General features: G+C 43.0%; 1 protein-coding gene across 3 annotated transcripts in view; it reads left to right on the top strand.

Annotated features, from left to right (window-relative positions):
• LOC141258836 (cytochrome P450 2C14-like) overlaps positions 1-18353 on the top strand; it is a 221903-nt gene that overhangs the window by 167705 nt on the left and 35845 nt on the right. For all 3 annotated transcript variants that reach the window (XM_073674000.1, XM_073673999.1, XM_073674001.1), the window contains 2 exons: positions 1357-1506; positions 9366-9526. In XM_073674000.1, the coding sequence (XP_073530101.1) occupies positions 1357-1506; positions 9366-9526 (311 nt within the window). The remainder of the gene's footprint in view (positions 1-1356; positions 1507-9365; positions 9527-18353) is intronic.

The following is an 18353-nucleotide window of genomic DNA, read 5'->3' as shown; positions in this document are numbered from 1 at the left end:
AGATGTTTTTTAGCAAAGTCCAGTCTAGCCTTTTTATTCTTGATGCTTTTGAGTGGCTTGCACCGTGCAGTGAACCTTCTGTATTTACTTTCATGCAGTCTTCTCTTTATGGTAGATTTAGATATTGATACGCCTACCTCCTGGAGAGTGTTGTTCACTTGGTTGGCTGTTGTGAAGGGGTTTCTCTTCACCATGCAGATTATTCTGCCATCATCCACCACTGTTGTCTTCCGTGGGTGCCCACGTCTTTTTGCATTGAGTTCACCAGTGCTTTCTTTCATTCTTAGGATGTACCAAACTGTAGATTTTGCCACTCCTAATATTGTAGCAATTTCTCGCATGGGTTTTTTCTGTTTTTGCAGCTTAAGGATGGCTTGTTTCACCTGAATGGAGAGCTCCTTTGACCACATGTTTACTTCACAGCAAAACCTTCCAAATGCAAGCACCACACCTCAAATCAACTCCAGGCCTTTTATCTGCTTAATTGAGAATGACATAACGAAGGGATTGCCCACAACTGTCCATGAAATAGCCTTGGAGTCAATTGTCCAATTGCTTTTGGTCCCTTTAAAAACAGGGTGGTACATGTTAAGGAGCTGAAACTCCTAAACCCTTCATCCAATTTTAATGTTGTCTCTTTCCAAATATATATGGACCTAACTGTATATGTATGTATGTATGTATATATATATGTACATATATATATGTATATATATATATATATATATATATATATATATATATATATATAGGGATTTCTATCATGCTGCAAAGAGAATCAGAGAAACTCTTCAGGGTGGCAGCTTGGTAGCATGGCTCCATCCAGAGGGACACAGATTTGTATTCTACAGGATGCAAGCATAGGGGAACACTGCACTGGCTGGAAGGATACAGATCTGCTCCATTGATCATCACTGACCCTATGTAGACATTTGGGGAAAGCAGGATTGTGATCCTCCGGTCACCAGGAGCCCATGGATACACCCGGAGAAATCCAGATTGGGACAATCAAGTCACCTGAATCCATGAATATTTTCAGAGGTTGAAAGTAAAAGTCTGAAAAAATCCCACAAAGGTTCCTTGATTACCCTGCCAATATAAATATATGCTCTGTTATGGAGAACCCGCTCTATTAAGTAGAGTGGATACGTGCTGCAAAAAGTATCTAGATCTAGCTTCATGCTATGGTACATGAACAGCCCTTCGAACCATTTCAAGCATCTTTTCCTGATCATGGGGAACCACTTTCGTTGTCTGTTAAAATCTCATCACTGGGGATCAAAGAGCTTGTAGATATTGGAGATCTTTATGTCCCATGTGTTATGGATAGGAATAACATTAATCTTTTATGTTCAGGGGTTGTCTCTTCCAATGGAGAGAACTGGAAAGTGATGAGAAGATTTACTCTCTCCTCACTGCGAGATTATGGAATGGGGAAGAGAACTATAGAAGACAAGATCATCGAGGAGGCCGACTGTTTAGTGCAGAAGATGAAATCCTATGAAGGTGAGTGGCTAATTTTTAAAGTTATATGGAATGATGGAAAGTAGATAAGGGGTAACTGGGAGCTCCTGGGCCCCACACAGAAGAGAATTTTGGACTCCCTTTGGTTTTAAAGTGTTGACCTGAAATTATTATTTATGCTAATATTAAATATTTATTGTAAATATCTAATCGCTTTTCTAATATACTCTACTTAAAAAGTCCCTTATGTTCTCTCCCATATTTAATCTGTCTAATTTTTTTTCTTTTTTTAATTACCTACTTCTGTTTTTATAATATTTTGTTTGCGAATCCCCAGTAAATGTTGGGATACTCAAGCAACATATCAGGGGGCAGAGGCAACAGTGACTGCCACAGCCTCTGTCCCTGCCCTGAAATAAATTGTCACCAGTGACATCCGTTTCATGGCAAGGGCTAGTCCCTGCTCTACTAAGTTGATTGTCAATTCTGACATATGCTCAGTATGAACTTCCTTGTCAATGTGTAATTTTCTTTTCAATGCACAGTGAACATGTGCTCCCTCGACAGCTCTAATGAGAAATGTTGAACTGGTAAGTGAGCATTCAGTCAGTGTTCATTGTACGAAGAATAGAACATGGCATGCAGAAACCAGCCTCGATCCCAATGGTGATGTCTCTTTTGGGGAGGAGCAAGTCCCTGCACTCCATGAAACGCTATGATCTCTCCTTACATTTTACACTGACAGTTCATTCTTTGCCAACTCATCACTTCGCATTGGAGTTGGTGTGGGAGCGCACTGTCACTGTGCATTGAAAATAATATGGCTCAGTGACAAGGGAGCTCTACTAAGCACATGTCTAAATTGACAATCGACACAAGCTCAGTAGAGCAGGAACTAGCCCATCGCTTGAAATGGGGTCACTAATTACGCTTCATTTCAGGGTGGGGACAGAGGCTGCGGCAGTGACCACAGCCTCCATTCCCTGTTGACTTCTCATTTCATTCTCCCAGCATGCACTGGGGAGTCTCAAACTAAATGTTATTAAAGCAAAACAAATGGAGATTTAAAAAAAAGCAGTTAAGAGTAATAAGGGAACAGTAGGGACTTTTTAATTAATTTGTAATAGTAATAATTTTATCTCTTTTCTATGAATATGTCAATTTTTAGGATTTAAAATCAATATTAGTGTCAGACCACCTCTCTTGAGACTTAACTTTAATCTCTTTCCTGTGTTAGGGACCTAACTCCAGATAAATGTTAGTGTTTTGGCTTGTTCAGATGAAAGTATAATTGAGCTGTAGCATGCAAATGGCATACTGACAAATGCATGTCAAGGTACTGTATATGTTCACATGAAGCAAAAGAAGGTGTTTACCAAAGTTCACCACTCTCCTAGGTTGTCCAAACATGGAAAAGTGGTGGGCATTAGTGCAGTGGTCAAAGGGAGCTGCAGGTTGCAGTTGTAGCCAGTGCCTTTGCCAACTGGGGAATCCTCCGATGGGCCAACTGGAGAATCCTCCGATGGGCCAACTGGAGAATCCTGCGATGGGCCAACTGGAGAATCCTCCGATGGGCCAACTGGAGAATCCTCTGATGGGCCAGTCTGACCTTGATTGTAGTGACTTATAAATAAAATTTTCACTTTATTTTTTATCTTCTAAAAAAATGTCCCCTTCCCTCCCCTCCAAAATATAAATAAATCTAAAGCCGCAGTATGGAATAATATGAATTTTTTTTATAGACCTCCAGCTCCAAACAAGAAATTAAATGTTTTTCAATACATAATATGAGGTACTTTAACCACTTCGCGCCAGAGCCTGTTTTTGCCTTCATGACCAGGTCAATTTTTTTCAATTCTGACCACTGTCAATTTATGAAGTAATTACTCTGGAACGCTTCAACGGATTCCCCTGATTCTGAGAATGTTTTTTTGTGACATATCGTACTTCATGATAGTGGTAAAATTTCTTCGATGTCACTTGCGTTTATTTGTGAAAAAATCTGAAATTTGGCGAAAATTTTGAAAATGTAGCAATTTTCAAATTTTGAATTTTCATGCCCTTAAATCAGAGAGATATGTCACACAAAATAGTTAATAAATAACATTTCCCACATGTCTACTTTACATCAGCACTATTTTGGAACCAACATTTTTTTTTGCTAGGAAGCTATAAGGGTTAAAATTTGACCAGTGATTTCTCATTTTTCCAACAAAATTTACAAAACCATTTTTTTAGGGACCACATCTTATTTGAAGTGACTTTGAGGGGCCTTTATGACAGAAAATACAAAAAAGTGACACCATTCTAAAAACTGCACCCCTCAAGGTACTCAAAACCACATTCAAGAAGTTTATTAACCCTTCATGTGTTTCACTGGAATTTTTGGAATGTGGAAGAAAACAATGAACATTTAACTTTTTTTCACAAAAATGTTATTTAAACCCAATTTTTTTATTTTCACAAGGGTAACAGGAAAAAATGGACTACACAATTTGTAGTGCAATTTCACATGAGTGCGCTGATGCCCCATATGTGAGGGAAAACCACTGTTTGGGCGCACTGCAGGGTTCAGAAGGGAAGGAGTGCCATTAGACTTTTTGAATGTAAAATTTGTTTGAATAATTAGAGGACGCCATGTTGCTTTTGGAGAGCTCCTGATGTGCCTAAACAGTGGAAACCCCCCACAAGTGACACAATTTGGAAACTAGACCCATTAGGGAACTTATCTAGATGTGTGGTGAGCACCTTCAACCCCCTGGTGCTTCACAGAAGTTTATAATATTGAGCCGTAAAAATAAAATTTTCACATTTTTCCCACAAAAAATGTTTTTCATCCCCTAATTTTGCATTATCATAAGTGTAACAGGAGAAATTGCACCATGAAATTTGTTGTGCAATTTCTCATTACAGGGAATCTTCCGTCATGGGTTCCGTCTGAATCATGTATTTCAGAGATTTACATGGAAACTCTGGTGTAAGTGCTCAGCGCAGAGCCATACTGCGATCTTTGGGAGACATAATAAACAAATCAGTAGCAGGTGAAGAATTGGTTTTATTTATTTTTTACGCTGTTCCTCGTGTGGTATAACTGATAAGATTACTTTATTCTTCGGATCGGTGCGATTACAGCGATACCAGATTTATATTGGGTTTTTATGATTGACAGCTGTCACACACTAAAAGACGCTTTTTTTTGCAAAATCTAGTTTTTGCATCGTCATATTTTGAGAGCTATAATTTTTCCATATTTCGGCCGACAGAGTCATGCGAGGGCTTGTTTTTTGCGGGACAAGTTGACGTTTTTATTAGTACCATTTTTGGGTACGTGACATTTTTTGATCGCTTTCTATTCCGTTTTTTGGGAGGTAAAATGAACAAAAAACAACATTTTGAATTGTTTTTTGAGTTTTTTTTTATGCCGTTATGCATGTGGTAAGTGATAAGGCAACGTTATTCTTCGGGTCAGTATGTTTACAGCGATACTACATTATTTTTTTTTGTTGTTTTGGCGCTTTTACACAAAACAATTTTATAGAAAAAAAGGGTTTTTTACATCGCTTTATTATGAGAGCTATAACTTTTTTATTTTTCGGCTGATGGAGCTGTATGGCGGCATTTTTTTTGCGGAACAAGATGATGTTTTCAGTGGTACCATTTTTATTTCCATTTTGCTTTTTGATCGCATTTTATTCCACTTTTTGTTTGGCGATATGATGAAAAAGCATAGTTTTTTGCTCCGTTTTTTATTTATTTTTTTACGGTGTGTACAAAAGGGGTTAATTAGTGTGATAGTTTTATAGATCGGGTTGTTTCGGACGCGGCGATACCAAATATGTGTACTTTTTTTGTTTTTGCATAAATATACGGATTTATTGGTTTAATATTTTAATTATTTATTTTTATTTATTTAGTGATTTTTTTTTTAACAGTTTGAAAACATTTTTTTTGCCTTTTTTTTACACTTTTACTTAGTCCTGTTTGGGACATTAATTTTTATTTTTCTAATCACTGTTCTCATGCAATGCAATAGACATGTATTGCATTACATGAGAACTTTGCTGACAGTTTCACACTGTCAGTGTCTCCTGCTAGACTTCAGCTGCAGGCTGAGTCTAGCAGGACACCGTACATGGCAGACCCAGAGGCGCTCATGTGACCTCCGGCTGCCATGACAACAGCAGGTCCCCTCAGACATCAGGGGGCCGTCGAAGAGGTGAGTGGACGACCCCCTCTCCTCTCACTATCTTCTAAATGCTGCGATCACTATAGATCGCGGCATATAGAAGATAGCAAAGGGTTAACATCATTGGAACCTGATCCAATCAGGTCCCGATGGTGTCCTCTGTCAGAGCTGTCGCTCTTCACTGCAACCGTAGCACTTGCAGGACCCTGGGGTCCTGAGGGATGCGGGACCACCGACCATATATAAACGTCGGCGCTGCACAGAACCCAGCAAGCGCCAACGTTTACGCACAGTGGGCGGTCGGGAAGCAGTTAAAAAAATTCAACTTAAGTTATATCAGTGAAAAAAAAAATCTAAAAGGTTATGGTCCTAGGAAATAATGAAACATAAATTTGTGTGTCTTGAAGGCAAAAACTAATTATTCCAAACATTTTCATACTGATACATTTTATTTAAGCTAAATGCACCAGATTTCTATCTCAACTGGCACGAAAAAAAAAGGAAAAATTCTGCTTAAAGACAAATGTTGTGTTTTCAGATACTTTGTTCCCTTTACCAGACATTAGAGCTGACGGAATCAATTTGATAGTAATTGAATGTGTCAAATTTTTAGGAATTTTATAAACAACGCAAATGATAAGGGTTGATGATTCGCTTCATGCGAGTTATGTAAAATGGCCGCTGCTATTTTACTCATTATACACATATAGCCACAATCCATGTAAATGAGCAAAAAGCATAATGATAATCCAACCCAGCAAAAAAGATAGCTTATCAAAGGCCAATAATAAAAGACTTTATTAATACAAAATATTAGAGTATATGTGTACACAAAAAAAAGAATGTATTAATGAGGCAATACAGATGAGGTAAAAGGTAGTGTTGATCGAGTATGTATCATTTATAATGTTGAGCGGTACCTTCCGATATTTGGAAATATCGGATCGGATTGGATCGGACCGATACCCAAAATATATCGGATATCGCCGATTCCGATGCCGGAAACCAATGCAAGTCAATGGGACACAAATATCGGAATGAAAATAAACCCTTTCTTTCCTTGTAGGTTAATTCTACATGAAGGAAAACAACTAAGAATAATGTAGAATGTATTACATGAAAAGCCAGCAATTCAGCAGCGGCATACACCGGTACTCGACAATTTAGAACAGAAAGAATAAAGCATCACACATATATTAGATAGATAGAAACATGTCAGTCACATATATAAGAAGTACAGTGACAGTGTTGCTTACTGTACTTGTCATTTAGTGTTAAAGGATTTAATAAAAAAAATAATAGTGTTTTCATGCACCGTCTCTTTAAAAAAGCCGGCCGGCAATTCAGCAGCGGTGCCCGACAATTTATAACAGAAAGAATAGAGCATCACACATAGATTAGATACATAGAAACATGTCAGTCACATATATAAGAAGTACAGTGATAGTGTTGATTACTGTACTTGTCATTTAGTGTTAAAATAAAGGATTTATTAAAAAAAAAAATTGGCGTGGGGTTCCCCATAATTTTAGTCTCTAGTGGAGGTTATGCAGAAGACTGGGGCAGATGTTTGAAGCCTGGGAATGGGGTAATACCCACGGAGCTTCCCAGCCTCCCCAGAAATGGCGCATCCATTACACTACAGGGCAGTGGGAAGAGCGAGGCTAAGTGCCAGAATTGGCGCATCCTATGGATGCGCCAATTCTGGGGCGGCTGAAAGCTGGTGTTTCTAGCCTGGTAGGGGCTAATATTCATGGCACCCTTCCTGGGCTATTAATATCAGCCCCCAGCTGTCTGCCTAGCCTTTGCTAGCTATGAAAATAGGGGGGGACCCCACATCATTTTTTTGGGGGTCCCCCATTTTAATTGCTAGTAAAGGCTAGGTATTCAGCTGGGGGCTGATATTAGTAGCCTGGGAAGCTCCATGGGTATTACCCCCTTCCCAGGCTTCAAATATCTGCCCCAGCCATCTGCTTAACCTCCGCTAGAGACTAAAATTACGGGGAACCCCACGCCAATTTTTTTTTTAATAAATCCTTTATTTTAACACTAAATGACAAATACAGTAATCAACACTATCAAAGTACTTTTTATATATGTGACTGACATGTTTCTATGTATCTAATCTATGTGTGATGCTCTATTCTTTCTATTCTAAATTGTCGGGTACCGCTGCTGAATTGCCGGCCGGCTTTTTTAAAGAGACGGTGCATGAAAACACTATTATTTTTTTTAATAAATCCTTTAACACTAAATGACAAGTACAGTAAGCAACGCTGTCACTGTACTTCTTATATATGTAACTGACATGTTTCTATCTATCTAATCTATGTGTGATGCTCTATTATTTCTGTTCTAAATTGTCGGGTACCGGTGTATGCCGCTGCTGAATTGCCGGTCGGCTTTTTTAAAGAGATGGTGCATGAAAACACTATTATTTTTTTTAATAAATCCTTTAACACTAAATGACAAGTACAGTAAGCTGAGCGCTGCCATCCAGCTTGCCATCCTTCAGAGACACTGCAGAGCGCAAGCATTATGGCAACTTCTGATTCTGGTATTCGATATTCTAAAAGTATCGGAACTCAGTATCGGAACTCCGATACCGCGAATATCGGTCGATACCCAATATTTCAGTATCGGAATGCTCAACACTAATCATTAACCCTTTCGGGCGAGCATGCTCGGCTGCTCGCCGAGTATTTCTGCGTGCTCGGCGTTTCATTCAATGTCGCCGCGCCTGCAAGTGTCACGGCTGTTAGACAGCTGTAACATATGCAGAGATTGCTTGTCTGACAGGCGTGGGAGCCAAAACTAGGTGAGGAACATTCAGATAAAAGGTATAATAGAAACAAGTCACCAATTCTGCATTTATCACCCACTCCTGGTTTTGTCTCCCACTCATGAGAAAAAATACTGACCAAGTATTGATAGTGGGGCCGTGGCCTTAGAACATATTCCATCAGCAATCCATTGTCAAAAAAGTTGTGCAGACACAACTTTTTTGTTCAATTTTAAAAAACTGATTACTGCTAGATCCGTTTTTTTTAACATTGAAAACTATGGAAAACAAATCCGTTAAATAGCCATCCGTTCTCCTCCCATTTTCAACGGATTTATTTTTTTGCTTGCTGGAGGTGGAAAAATAAATATTTAACACATACTACTGGACATGTGAACTTGCAAGTAATCATTTATTTTAAACTGCTCCAGTAAACAAAAAACAGATCCGTTTCTAATGGGAGAACAGTGGATGGCTGATTAACGTCTCCCTTTTCCATAGACTTCAATATTAAAAAAAAAAAATAGATCCAGCAGTAATCAGTTTTTTAAAAATTACCAAAAAAGTTGTGTCTGCACAACATTTTTGCCAATGGATTGCTGTTGGATCCATTCTAACAGATGATTGTTGGACATGTGAACATCGCTTTAGCCGTAGTGATAAAGAGAAAGCCATAAAACACTGAGTAGATTATACAGATAGTGTGCAGCAGCACAGCAAGGAAGAGCAGCTGCCATCCAATTATCACTAGCCATATATGAGGTCACTTTGGTATTACTAAACCTGAGTGTCAAAGTTTCCTTGTTGTTTAACTTTGGGCCCCATGGATGCCATGTGTGTATATAATTATTTTAATTATGTGCTTGAATTCTATCCATGCATGCAGTATTTATTATTTGTTTGAGCAACAACTTACATTTCCATATCTTCCAGGAAAGCCCTTTGATAACCTGACCAGTGTAAATGCGGCCGTAGCCAATATAATTGTGGCCATACTGCTGAGTCGTAGATTTGAATATGAAGATCCCACCATATTAAAACTTCTTGGCTTAGTAAATGAAAATGTAAGACTCTTGGGAAGCCCATGGATCCGGGTAAGTCAGCAATGTTTTATTACATTTTAAATGCACCCAAAAAGACAAAAGTTTTCAGCTTTTGAAGCACCGACGCTCCTTCATCAGGCAGGTTTACAAATTAATTATTGAGAGAAAAGCACAATATTTTTAAAAGATGTTACAAGACATTTGTGCATGGGGTGATGCCTCCCAAAGTTAAGACAAGGTTATAAAATGAAGGTGTTTGGAACAAAGCTCCATACATGTACATACACAGGTTTAAGGGAAAAAAAATGGTTAATTACTGATGGATGACTACTGTACTAAATGACAAAATAGGGCAGTATAGTAACACTTTTCACACAAGTAGAGGTGTGTCGTCACTGCATTTTGGGTCTTCTATCCTTTGGATTACGATATCGGAGAGAATGAGACACAAGACAGGATGTTTGTGTCTAAACATGCTCTAAACTTTATTACAAAACACAGGGTTAATATACACCCTGATGGTAGGAAACGGATTTACCATATATGGTTCGATTATACAGTTTAGCTGAACAAGCGAAAAAGCTAGTTTCTGTATGCTTTAAAATATTTAATTAGACGTATCTGGCTAGCAAGGCCACACTATCTTCTTGCAAGAACAAATTATTGCTACAAGAAGAAACATCTGGCCAGGGAGGACACGTTATCTTCTTAACAAGGACACGCTATTGATACAAAAAGGAACATTTCAGCTTGCTGTTGTTTTCACTTAAAATAATTGTCAGACTTATATAGCATAGATGGGGCCTTTAAACTTGAGGGACTCTATCTTCTGCTATAACATTCCATCCTTTTGTTCCTTCATTTATCAATACGAATCTCTATGTTTTCTTTTAGTACAACGCTGAATACACATTATAAAAAGCTTAAAAACCAAATAAACCGCAAGGCACATTAGCAAAACCTGTAAAATAGCTTGCACTATACCAGCCAACCACCCACCGATACCTTTAAACCAATTTGCGGGATTTAGAAAGGAAAAGGTGTTTGCCCACCAGGAATCCTGATTCTTGAGGTTGGCCTCATCATAAAGTCTCCTTAGCTTTACCACGTCTTCCAACTTATGCTTCAGCGTCAGTACACTAGAATTGTCTATGTAATGGCAGCATGCGGGCCCTATTATGTGGCACATCCCTCCTTGTGCTGTTGTTAAATAATCTAGTACAAGGCTATGTTGGTTCGTGACAATAATCAATTGATTCTGTACTGCAAGAGATCCGTTAACTACTTCTAAAATATCCCAAATCTGATCATCAAGATAGTCTGTAGCTTCTACTAATTTATCCCACATTTGTGTCAACATAGGGTATATAAACAATGCACTGAAAAATTTGTTTACCCCTTCCATTTGAACTATATGGGGTCTCCCACTTGGTCTTTCTTTATTGTCTGCTGATCGCTTATGCAGTGTATGTTTTGGGATAGACAAAGGATCTAGGTGGTCTGGAGTAACAATATAAGTTGCGGGTGTCAATCTGGCTAAAGTACAAGTTCCTGTTACTCCTACTGGGAGCCACTTGAAAGCCTTGTCTCCACATACCCAATACATGGATAAGGGGAGATTCCATAATGCTGAATGCTGCAGTATTAAACGGTGAACTAAATCAACAAACTTAGAAACATTTGACATCATACACCACCCAGGCTGCTGACCTAAGGGAGAACAATAGCCAGCATCAGGATTGCCACACGTAGGTGCACCTTTCTGATAACTTGAACTTTCATTACACTGTAGATTGCCAGGTATTTTCGCACAGGTATCACTTGACCCGTTTTTAAAATAGACATTATTCACCCAATTAAAAGTGTGTAGATATCTTTCCAACAGGGAAGGTTTAAAGGCATCACTACTGTCTGAGGTGGGCTTGAAACTTACTTTTAACCCTTGTTGTGGTATCTTACCAAAATCAGTAATTTTTGTTTTGTTTCGGGGTACCCACTCCCCTCCTTTAAATGCTATATACAACCTGGGAATTATTTGACCCGTCAGGTTCCCTTGCCACCACGGAAATTCTGTCCATCCTACTACGGGAATCCCAACAGTGGTATTCCACAGTCTCTGTGTGGCATTATTGGCCCAAGTATCTGAACAGTTCACCCAAAAGTTTATCTCTTCCCATGAGACTGGAACAGCGAGAAAGGGTATGCTAGTGGATGTCACAGGAGCATGTGTACATATCCAACAGTTAGCAATGGTCTGGTTTTGCTCCTTTAGTTCATCGATTAGAGCAAGATGGTGTTTAATGAATCTATTGTCGTCTCCATCTGTGGTGCTCAACCTAGTCCATGCACCTGTGGTTGTAAGTATGCAGGTAAGTATAAACAATGTCATCATTCTTTGTCCGCTGGTTCTCCTAGTATCTTTTTGCAATGGGATGCGTGGATCCAGGTCTCTTTTCCCTCTAGCTTAACGGCTGTACTTGTGGTCAGCAGAACTTGAAAGGGTCCGTCAAACTGTGGATCTAGGCTTTTCCTTACTTGTCTTTTTATAACCACCCAGTCTCCAGGTTGCAGCATATGGCTGCTAGAGTCTTGATCTGGATCTGGAAGAGAGCTGAAGACATTATCATGTATTTGCTTAATCTTTTTGTGTAAAGCCCTTACGTAGGAACTTAGCACATGGTTGTTCATTTCTAATGCGTGCGGATAGAAACACCCTAGGCTGGGTACGTTGCGAAAAAATTTCTCATATGGAGAGAGTCCAGTCTTTTTATTAGGCGTGTATCTTACTGAAAACAGAGCAAGCGGTAAACAGTCCGGCCATGGTTTTCCTGTCTCAGCCATGGCTTTCTGAATTTTTAATTTCAATGTCCCATTCAGTCTTTCCACTTTACCACTACTTTGCGGGTGATATGGGGTGTGGAATGCTTGTTGAATTCCTAGAGCTGACATGACTTCATTCATTATTTCACCTGTGAAGTGTGTACCTCTGTCACTCTCAATTACCTCTGGTACCCCATACCTGCAGACCACCTCCCCAAGCAGTTTCTTTGCAGTTGCCGCAGCCATGGCTTTGGCAATCGGGAAAGCCTCTGGCCATCCTGAGAACAAATCAATACAGACCAACACATATTCCCATGATCCTGACTTTGGCAGCTGAATATAATCAATTTGCAGTCTCTGGAATGGATAGAGGGGCCGGGGGGTGTGTTTGGGTGGTGTTTTAACTTCTCTACCCTGATTATATGTAGCACATATCATGCACCCTTGTACCAGGTTTTCAATACATGTGGAGAGTCCTGGTGCCACCCAATGTTTCTGCATCACACTCATCACAGCCGTTTTAGATTGGTGTGTCAGCCCATGTAGCATCTGGGCAGCTGGGCCCTTGGAAGGCATCATCGTGTCCCTTACCCCCATACCCCATTTGCTTCATTCAGGCATGCACCTTCCTTTAACCACTTATCAACCTCCTCCTTTTGAGCCTGAGCCTGCGTTTGGGATAAGATGTCCTCTGACACAAAGGGGTTTTTAGGGGCACTTATCTGACGTACTGTTGACCCCTGTTGCGGCTTACAGGCTGCTGTTTTTGCCGCTGCATCTGCCATCGCGTTACCTCTGCTTACCTGGTCGGTGCATCTGGTATGTGCTCTTACCTTTATGACAGCTACTTTTTTGGGTAGTTGTAGTGCATCAATTAACTGCTGGACCGCATCAGCATTCTTAATGGGGTGTCCTGCTGCCGTCAGGAAACCTCTTGACTTCCATATGGGACCAAAATCATGCGATATACCGAATGCGTACCTAGAATCTGTGTAAATGTTAACAATACTACCTTCCGCTAGTTTACAGGCCTCGGTTAGGTCCCTCAGTTCGGCCTCTTGAGCCGATTGGTGTGGGAGCATTGGTTCTGCCTTGATTACTGCATTGAGGGAGGCAACTGCATATCCAGTATGGAAAGTACCTGAATCGTCCTGGTGACGGGATCCATCTACAAAAATTCAAAATCTGCATTTTGTAATTCATGTTCAAATACAGTAGGTAAACCAGCCGTTTCTTGTTCCATTATTTGTACACAGTCATGAGGAACTTCCTCTCTTGGATCTTCCTTATAAAGCACAGTACCTGACCCCTCCTTTAGATCTGAGAGAGGTAACAAAGTTGTGGATTCAGGGTAGTACACCTCTGTAAAGAAACATTGGGAGGCATTAACAGTGCACATTGTAACCTGAGATTTCGTGCTGCTGAGAGGTGAGTGGGTTGCACTTGGTTCAATATAGTGTAGACATCATGAGGTGTTAGAACGGTGAGCGGGTGGTCAAGAACAATGTCTGCGGATTTATGGAGTAATAGTCCAACAGCATGCAGAGCACGTACGCAGGATGGTGCACCTCTGGCTACCGCATCTAATCTGCCACTAAAATAGGCAACAGGTCTCTGATTATCACCGTGTGTTTGAGTTAAAACTCCTGCTGCATGTCCAGCTTGTTCATGAAGGTACAGAGTAAATGGGAGCTCATAATTAGGGGTACCCAAAGCTGGAGCGGCCAAAATATGATTCTTGAGAGAATAAAAACAGTCTATTGCCTCTGGTGTTAGTACAAAAGGTGTTGGAGTAAGACAGTCATAGAGGGGCTGCATTAAAACAGAGACGGCATGAATCCACTGTCTGCAATAGGAGACCAGTCCAAGAAAAGTTCTGAGGGCTGCAACATTAATGGGGACGGTGAATGCCTGTACTGCTAGTTTACGTGCATTTGTTAAATGACGAGCTCCTGGTGTAATGCAATGTCCCAAAAAGGTGACTGAAGATTTACAAAACTGAAGCTTATCTTCCGATGCCTTGCAGCCAGCGTGATAGAGAAACAACATAAGCGATATAGTTGCATTATGACATTGTTTCCTGGAGGGGTCACAAATGAGCAGGTCATCGACATATTGCAAAACAACGATATGTGGTTCAGACCATCCCTCCAGTATTTCCTGCAGACTTGCAGTGTACATTGTGGGTGAATTCTGGGCACCCTGTGGCAACACTGTCCATGTATATTGACTACCCTGGAATGTGAAAGCAAACAAGTACTGGCAGTCAGGATGTAATGGTACACTGAAAAATGCATTTGCCAAATCGATCACTGAAAAGCAAAGAGAGTTAGAAGGTATCTGTGACAGAAGAGAATGCGGGTTGGGCACAACTGGTGTTAGAAGTTCTGTGGCTTTGTTAACCAACCGGAGGTCATGGACCATTCTATATGCGGCTGGTTGTCCTGGCACACTCTTTTTCTTTACTGGGAACAGGAGAGTGTTGCAAGGGGACTAGGTTTTGACTAGGACTCCTCTGTGTAGTAATTTTTGGACTTGCTGGGCTATGGCATTCTCCTGAGCCGAGCTAAGGGGATACTGCCTCTGTTGAGGTAAGATTGCTCCTGGTTTTAATTTTACCATTACTGGTTGAACTCTTAACCTACCAACATCTGTTTTGTCTGAGGCCCAAAAATCATGTGGCATAGCCTGCTCTAATATCGGGGGAAACTCATTTGTCTCTTCTATGCTGGCAATATCTAGTGACATAATTTTGCAAAGGGTACTTGGTTTTAAACCTGGGGTCATGGTGACAGTGCCATCGGGATGATACTCAATATGTGCTTGTAATTGGGACAACACATCATTTCCCAAAAGGTTACATTGGCCTCGGGGCGATACCATGAGCTGTCTATGTACAGTAGCTCCTTGAATTTGCAGGGTAATTCTCTTGGTGACAGGAAGCAGGACAGACGGGGAATTGAAGGGGGTGGCAATGACATGATGTGAAAAATCAGTGTCAGTGTATGGCCAATCACCTTGCGTAATTACTGAATTGTCGGCCCCTGTATCTACTTGGAAATCGAATTCATGTCCCCCTGGTAGGTTCACCTGCACTATACAACTGGGAGTTGGGGGTAAGGAGATGAGGGGGTTCAAGTGCAAGCTACCCTCATCCTATGGGGGTGTTGTTTGGTCAGCTGGAGGACCCGTACTCTGAGCATTTGGATACGGGTTGGTCCTACAGTTCTTTCTAAAATGTCCTGGCTTTTTACATCCGTAACACAGTTTCTGTCCTCCTCCTTCACTCCGTCCTCTGCCTCTGTTGTTTCTGGGGGTCGTCTCTACTATATGTACTCTGGCAGCTCTCTTTGCCTGCGCTATGTCATGCTGTGCCCCCTGGGCTATTCTAGCCAAATCCTCTGCTTTCACTGATCTCCAGTCCGGTCTACTTGCTTTTACCTTCTCTGCAATCTCTTTCTTTAGTCCATTCATGAAAGCTGTAGCGTCGGCGTCCCTGCCCCCTGCTAGGCAGGGACGCAGTTCCCCTCACCTCTCCGCTCCGTGCCCGGCGGCTTCCTCCCGCTCTGCTGGCAGCGCGCGCTGCTTCCCGGTCTCTGTGCTTAGGGCGCGCGCGCGCTCCCCCTCTCTTAAAGGGGCCGCGCGCGCCATCCTAAGGAGTCCCCGGCCAATGGTTGAAGGACCTCTCCATATATAAGGCACCTCCTCCAAAATGGAGGTGCCCGAGCAATGTTGTTGCAAAGCCTTCACTCTGCTTCAGCCCTCAGGTCCCGTTGCCAGTGACCTGCCAGTCACCTGCCTGATTCCTGCCTGTTACCTGCCAGTCATCTGCCAGATTCCTGCTAGATACCTGCCTGATATCCGCTTACCAGCTTGCAAGCCTGCGGTCCGACGGTCTGCTCTCCGACACCTGTCAGTCTGTCTATGGACCAGCCTGCCCGCTCACCTGGGAGCGCTCACCTGTTACTTGCCTGCTAGCCTACCTGGAGGCTCTGCCGTCACTTGCCGTGACCGCCTGCCTGTATTGAGACTCTTGCCCGCTCACCTGGGAGCGTCCACCCGCTACCTGTCTGCTAGTCTACCTGGAGGTTCTGCCGTCACTTGCCGTGACCACCTGCCTGTCCAGAGACTCTCGCCCGCTCACCTGGGAGCACTCACCAGCCACCAGCCCGCTGCCCTTCTACCCAGAGACTGTCCCTGTCACTTGCCGTGACTACCTGCCCCTCTACCCAGGGACTGTCCCTGTCTCTTGCCGTGACTACCTGCCCGTCTTCCCTGGGAGCCACCCGCTTCCTTACAAGGACTGCCCCCTTGTATCGTTGCACAGAGGTTCCACCTCCCAGACCCGCTACAGTTTGCTCGGGCCATGGAACCCGGTGGCCCCCAGATCTCCGATCTGCACCAGGAAGTCTTACGTCAGAAAACTCAGCAGGAGGTGGTGCTGTCCTATCTACGGTCCATTAACTCTCGTCTAGGCGCATTGTGTGACTCGTCTATGTCTACCCCTGGTCCAGCCATGCCCATTCCTGCGGTACCACAATCCAGTCCCTTCATGGTACCCAACTATGGACCTCGGCTTCTGGCACCTCCACGCTTTGCCGGCGAACCTACTTTAGCTCGGAGTTTCATAAACCAGTGCACCCTGCACTTTGAGCTATTGGCATACCAGTTCATCTCCAACCGGGCCAAGGTGGCCTTCATCATGTCCCATCTCACTGGGGAGGCATTGGCATGGCTAAATCCCCTGTGAGAGAGAGGGGATCCCCTGGTGTCCGACCTGCCGTCTTTCCTCGCTGCTTTCCGGAAAGTCTTCGATGAACCTGGACGGAAAACCTCTTCTGCCTCCTCTCTGCTACGTCTCCGCCAAGGGAGTCTCACCGTGGGCCAATATGCCATACGGTTCCGCACCCTCACTTCTGAGCTTGCCTGGGAAAATGAGGCTCTGGTGTCCGTCTTCTGGGAGGGTCTTTCCGGTCAGATTAAGGACGAGTTAGCTGGTCGGGACATTCCTACCACTCTGGATGACCTGGTGTCACTAGCTACCCGGATTGGCATCCGGTTGCAAGAACGTGCCAAAGAGACTACCTGGGAGAAAGACTTTTCTTGCTCTGCTCCTACTTCTCTGAGACCTGCCTCTCAACCAGTCACTCCGCGGGCGCCCTCGCCTGAACCTATGCAGATCGACCAGACCAAGATGGTCAGATCTCGCCAAGAATCTCGCCGAGCCGAGGGAAGCTGTTTCTATTGTGGCAGTATGGAGCACTTCTTCCGTTCCTGCCCGGAGAAGCCGGGAAACGCCAGTGTCTAGGACCGCTCGGAGAGGTCGTCCTAGACAAAAGTAAGCCCTCTCCGTCTCTGACTTTACCGGTCTCTATTGCTTGGAGAGAAAACCGTCACTTTGAACTCGCCCACCTGGATTCTGGAGCTGCTGGAAACCTCATCTCCCAGTCTCTGGTAGAGAGATACCGTATTCCCACCAAGTCCCTGGCTGAACCATTGTCAGTCGCCTCCGTGGATGGAAGACTTCTCTCGGAGACCATCCTGCTCGTCACTGAACCCATAACCCTGCAGGTGGGAATGCTGCACTCTGAGGAAATCTCATTCCATGTGCTGTCCGGACTTTCGCACTCCCTGTTGCTAGGTCTACCTTGGCACCAGACACACGAACCCGTATTGAACTGGCGATCCGGTGAAGTACTCCGATGGGGTCCAGACTGCCATAGGACCTGCCTGGTTCCGGTCCGCCCAGCTCGCCCTCCGCCAACTCCAGCTAATTTACCAGGTCTCCTGGCTCCTTACTGGCCCTATGCGGACGTCTTCGGTAAGAAGGAAGCAGAGACGTTGCCACCCTATAGGCCATATGACTGCCCGATCAACCTGGTACCTGGCACTACTCCTCCCCGTGGGCGTATCTACCCGTTGTCTGCAGCCGAGACCCGGGCCATGACTGAGTACATTGAAGAGAATCTGGCTAGGGGATTTATCCGAAAATCTATCTCCCCGGCTGGAGACGGATTCTTCTTTGTCAAAAAGAAAGACGGCTCGCTACGCCCCTGTA

Source organism: Phyllobates terribilis, unplaced genomic scaffold (assembly GCF_046119375.1).
Source record: "Phyllobates terribilis strain yellow unplaced genomic scaffold, ASM4611937v1 Scaffold_3__8_contigs__length_932513732, whole genome shotgun sequence".
NCBI lineage: Eukaryota > Metazoa > Chordata > Amphibia > Anura > Dendrobatidae > Phyllobates > Phyllobates terribilis.
Note: the sequence above shows the minus strand (reverse complement) of the source record. Positions and strands in the feature narration are given on the sequence as shown.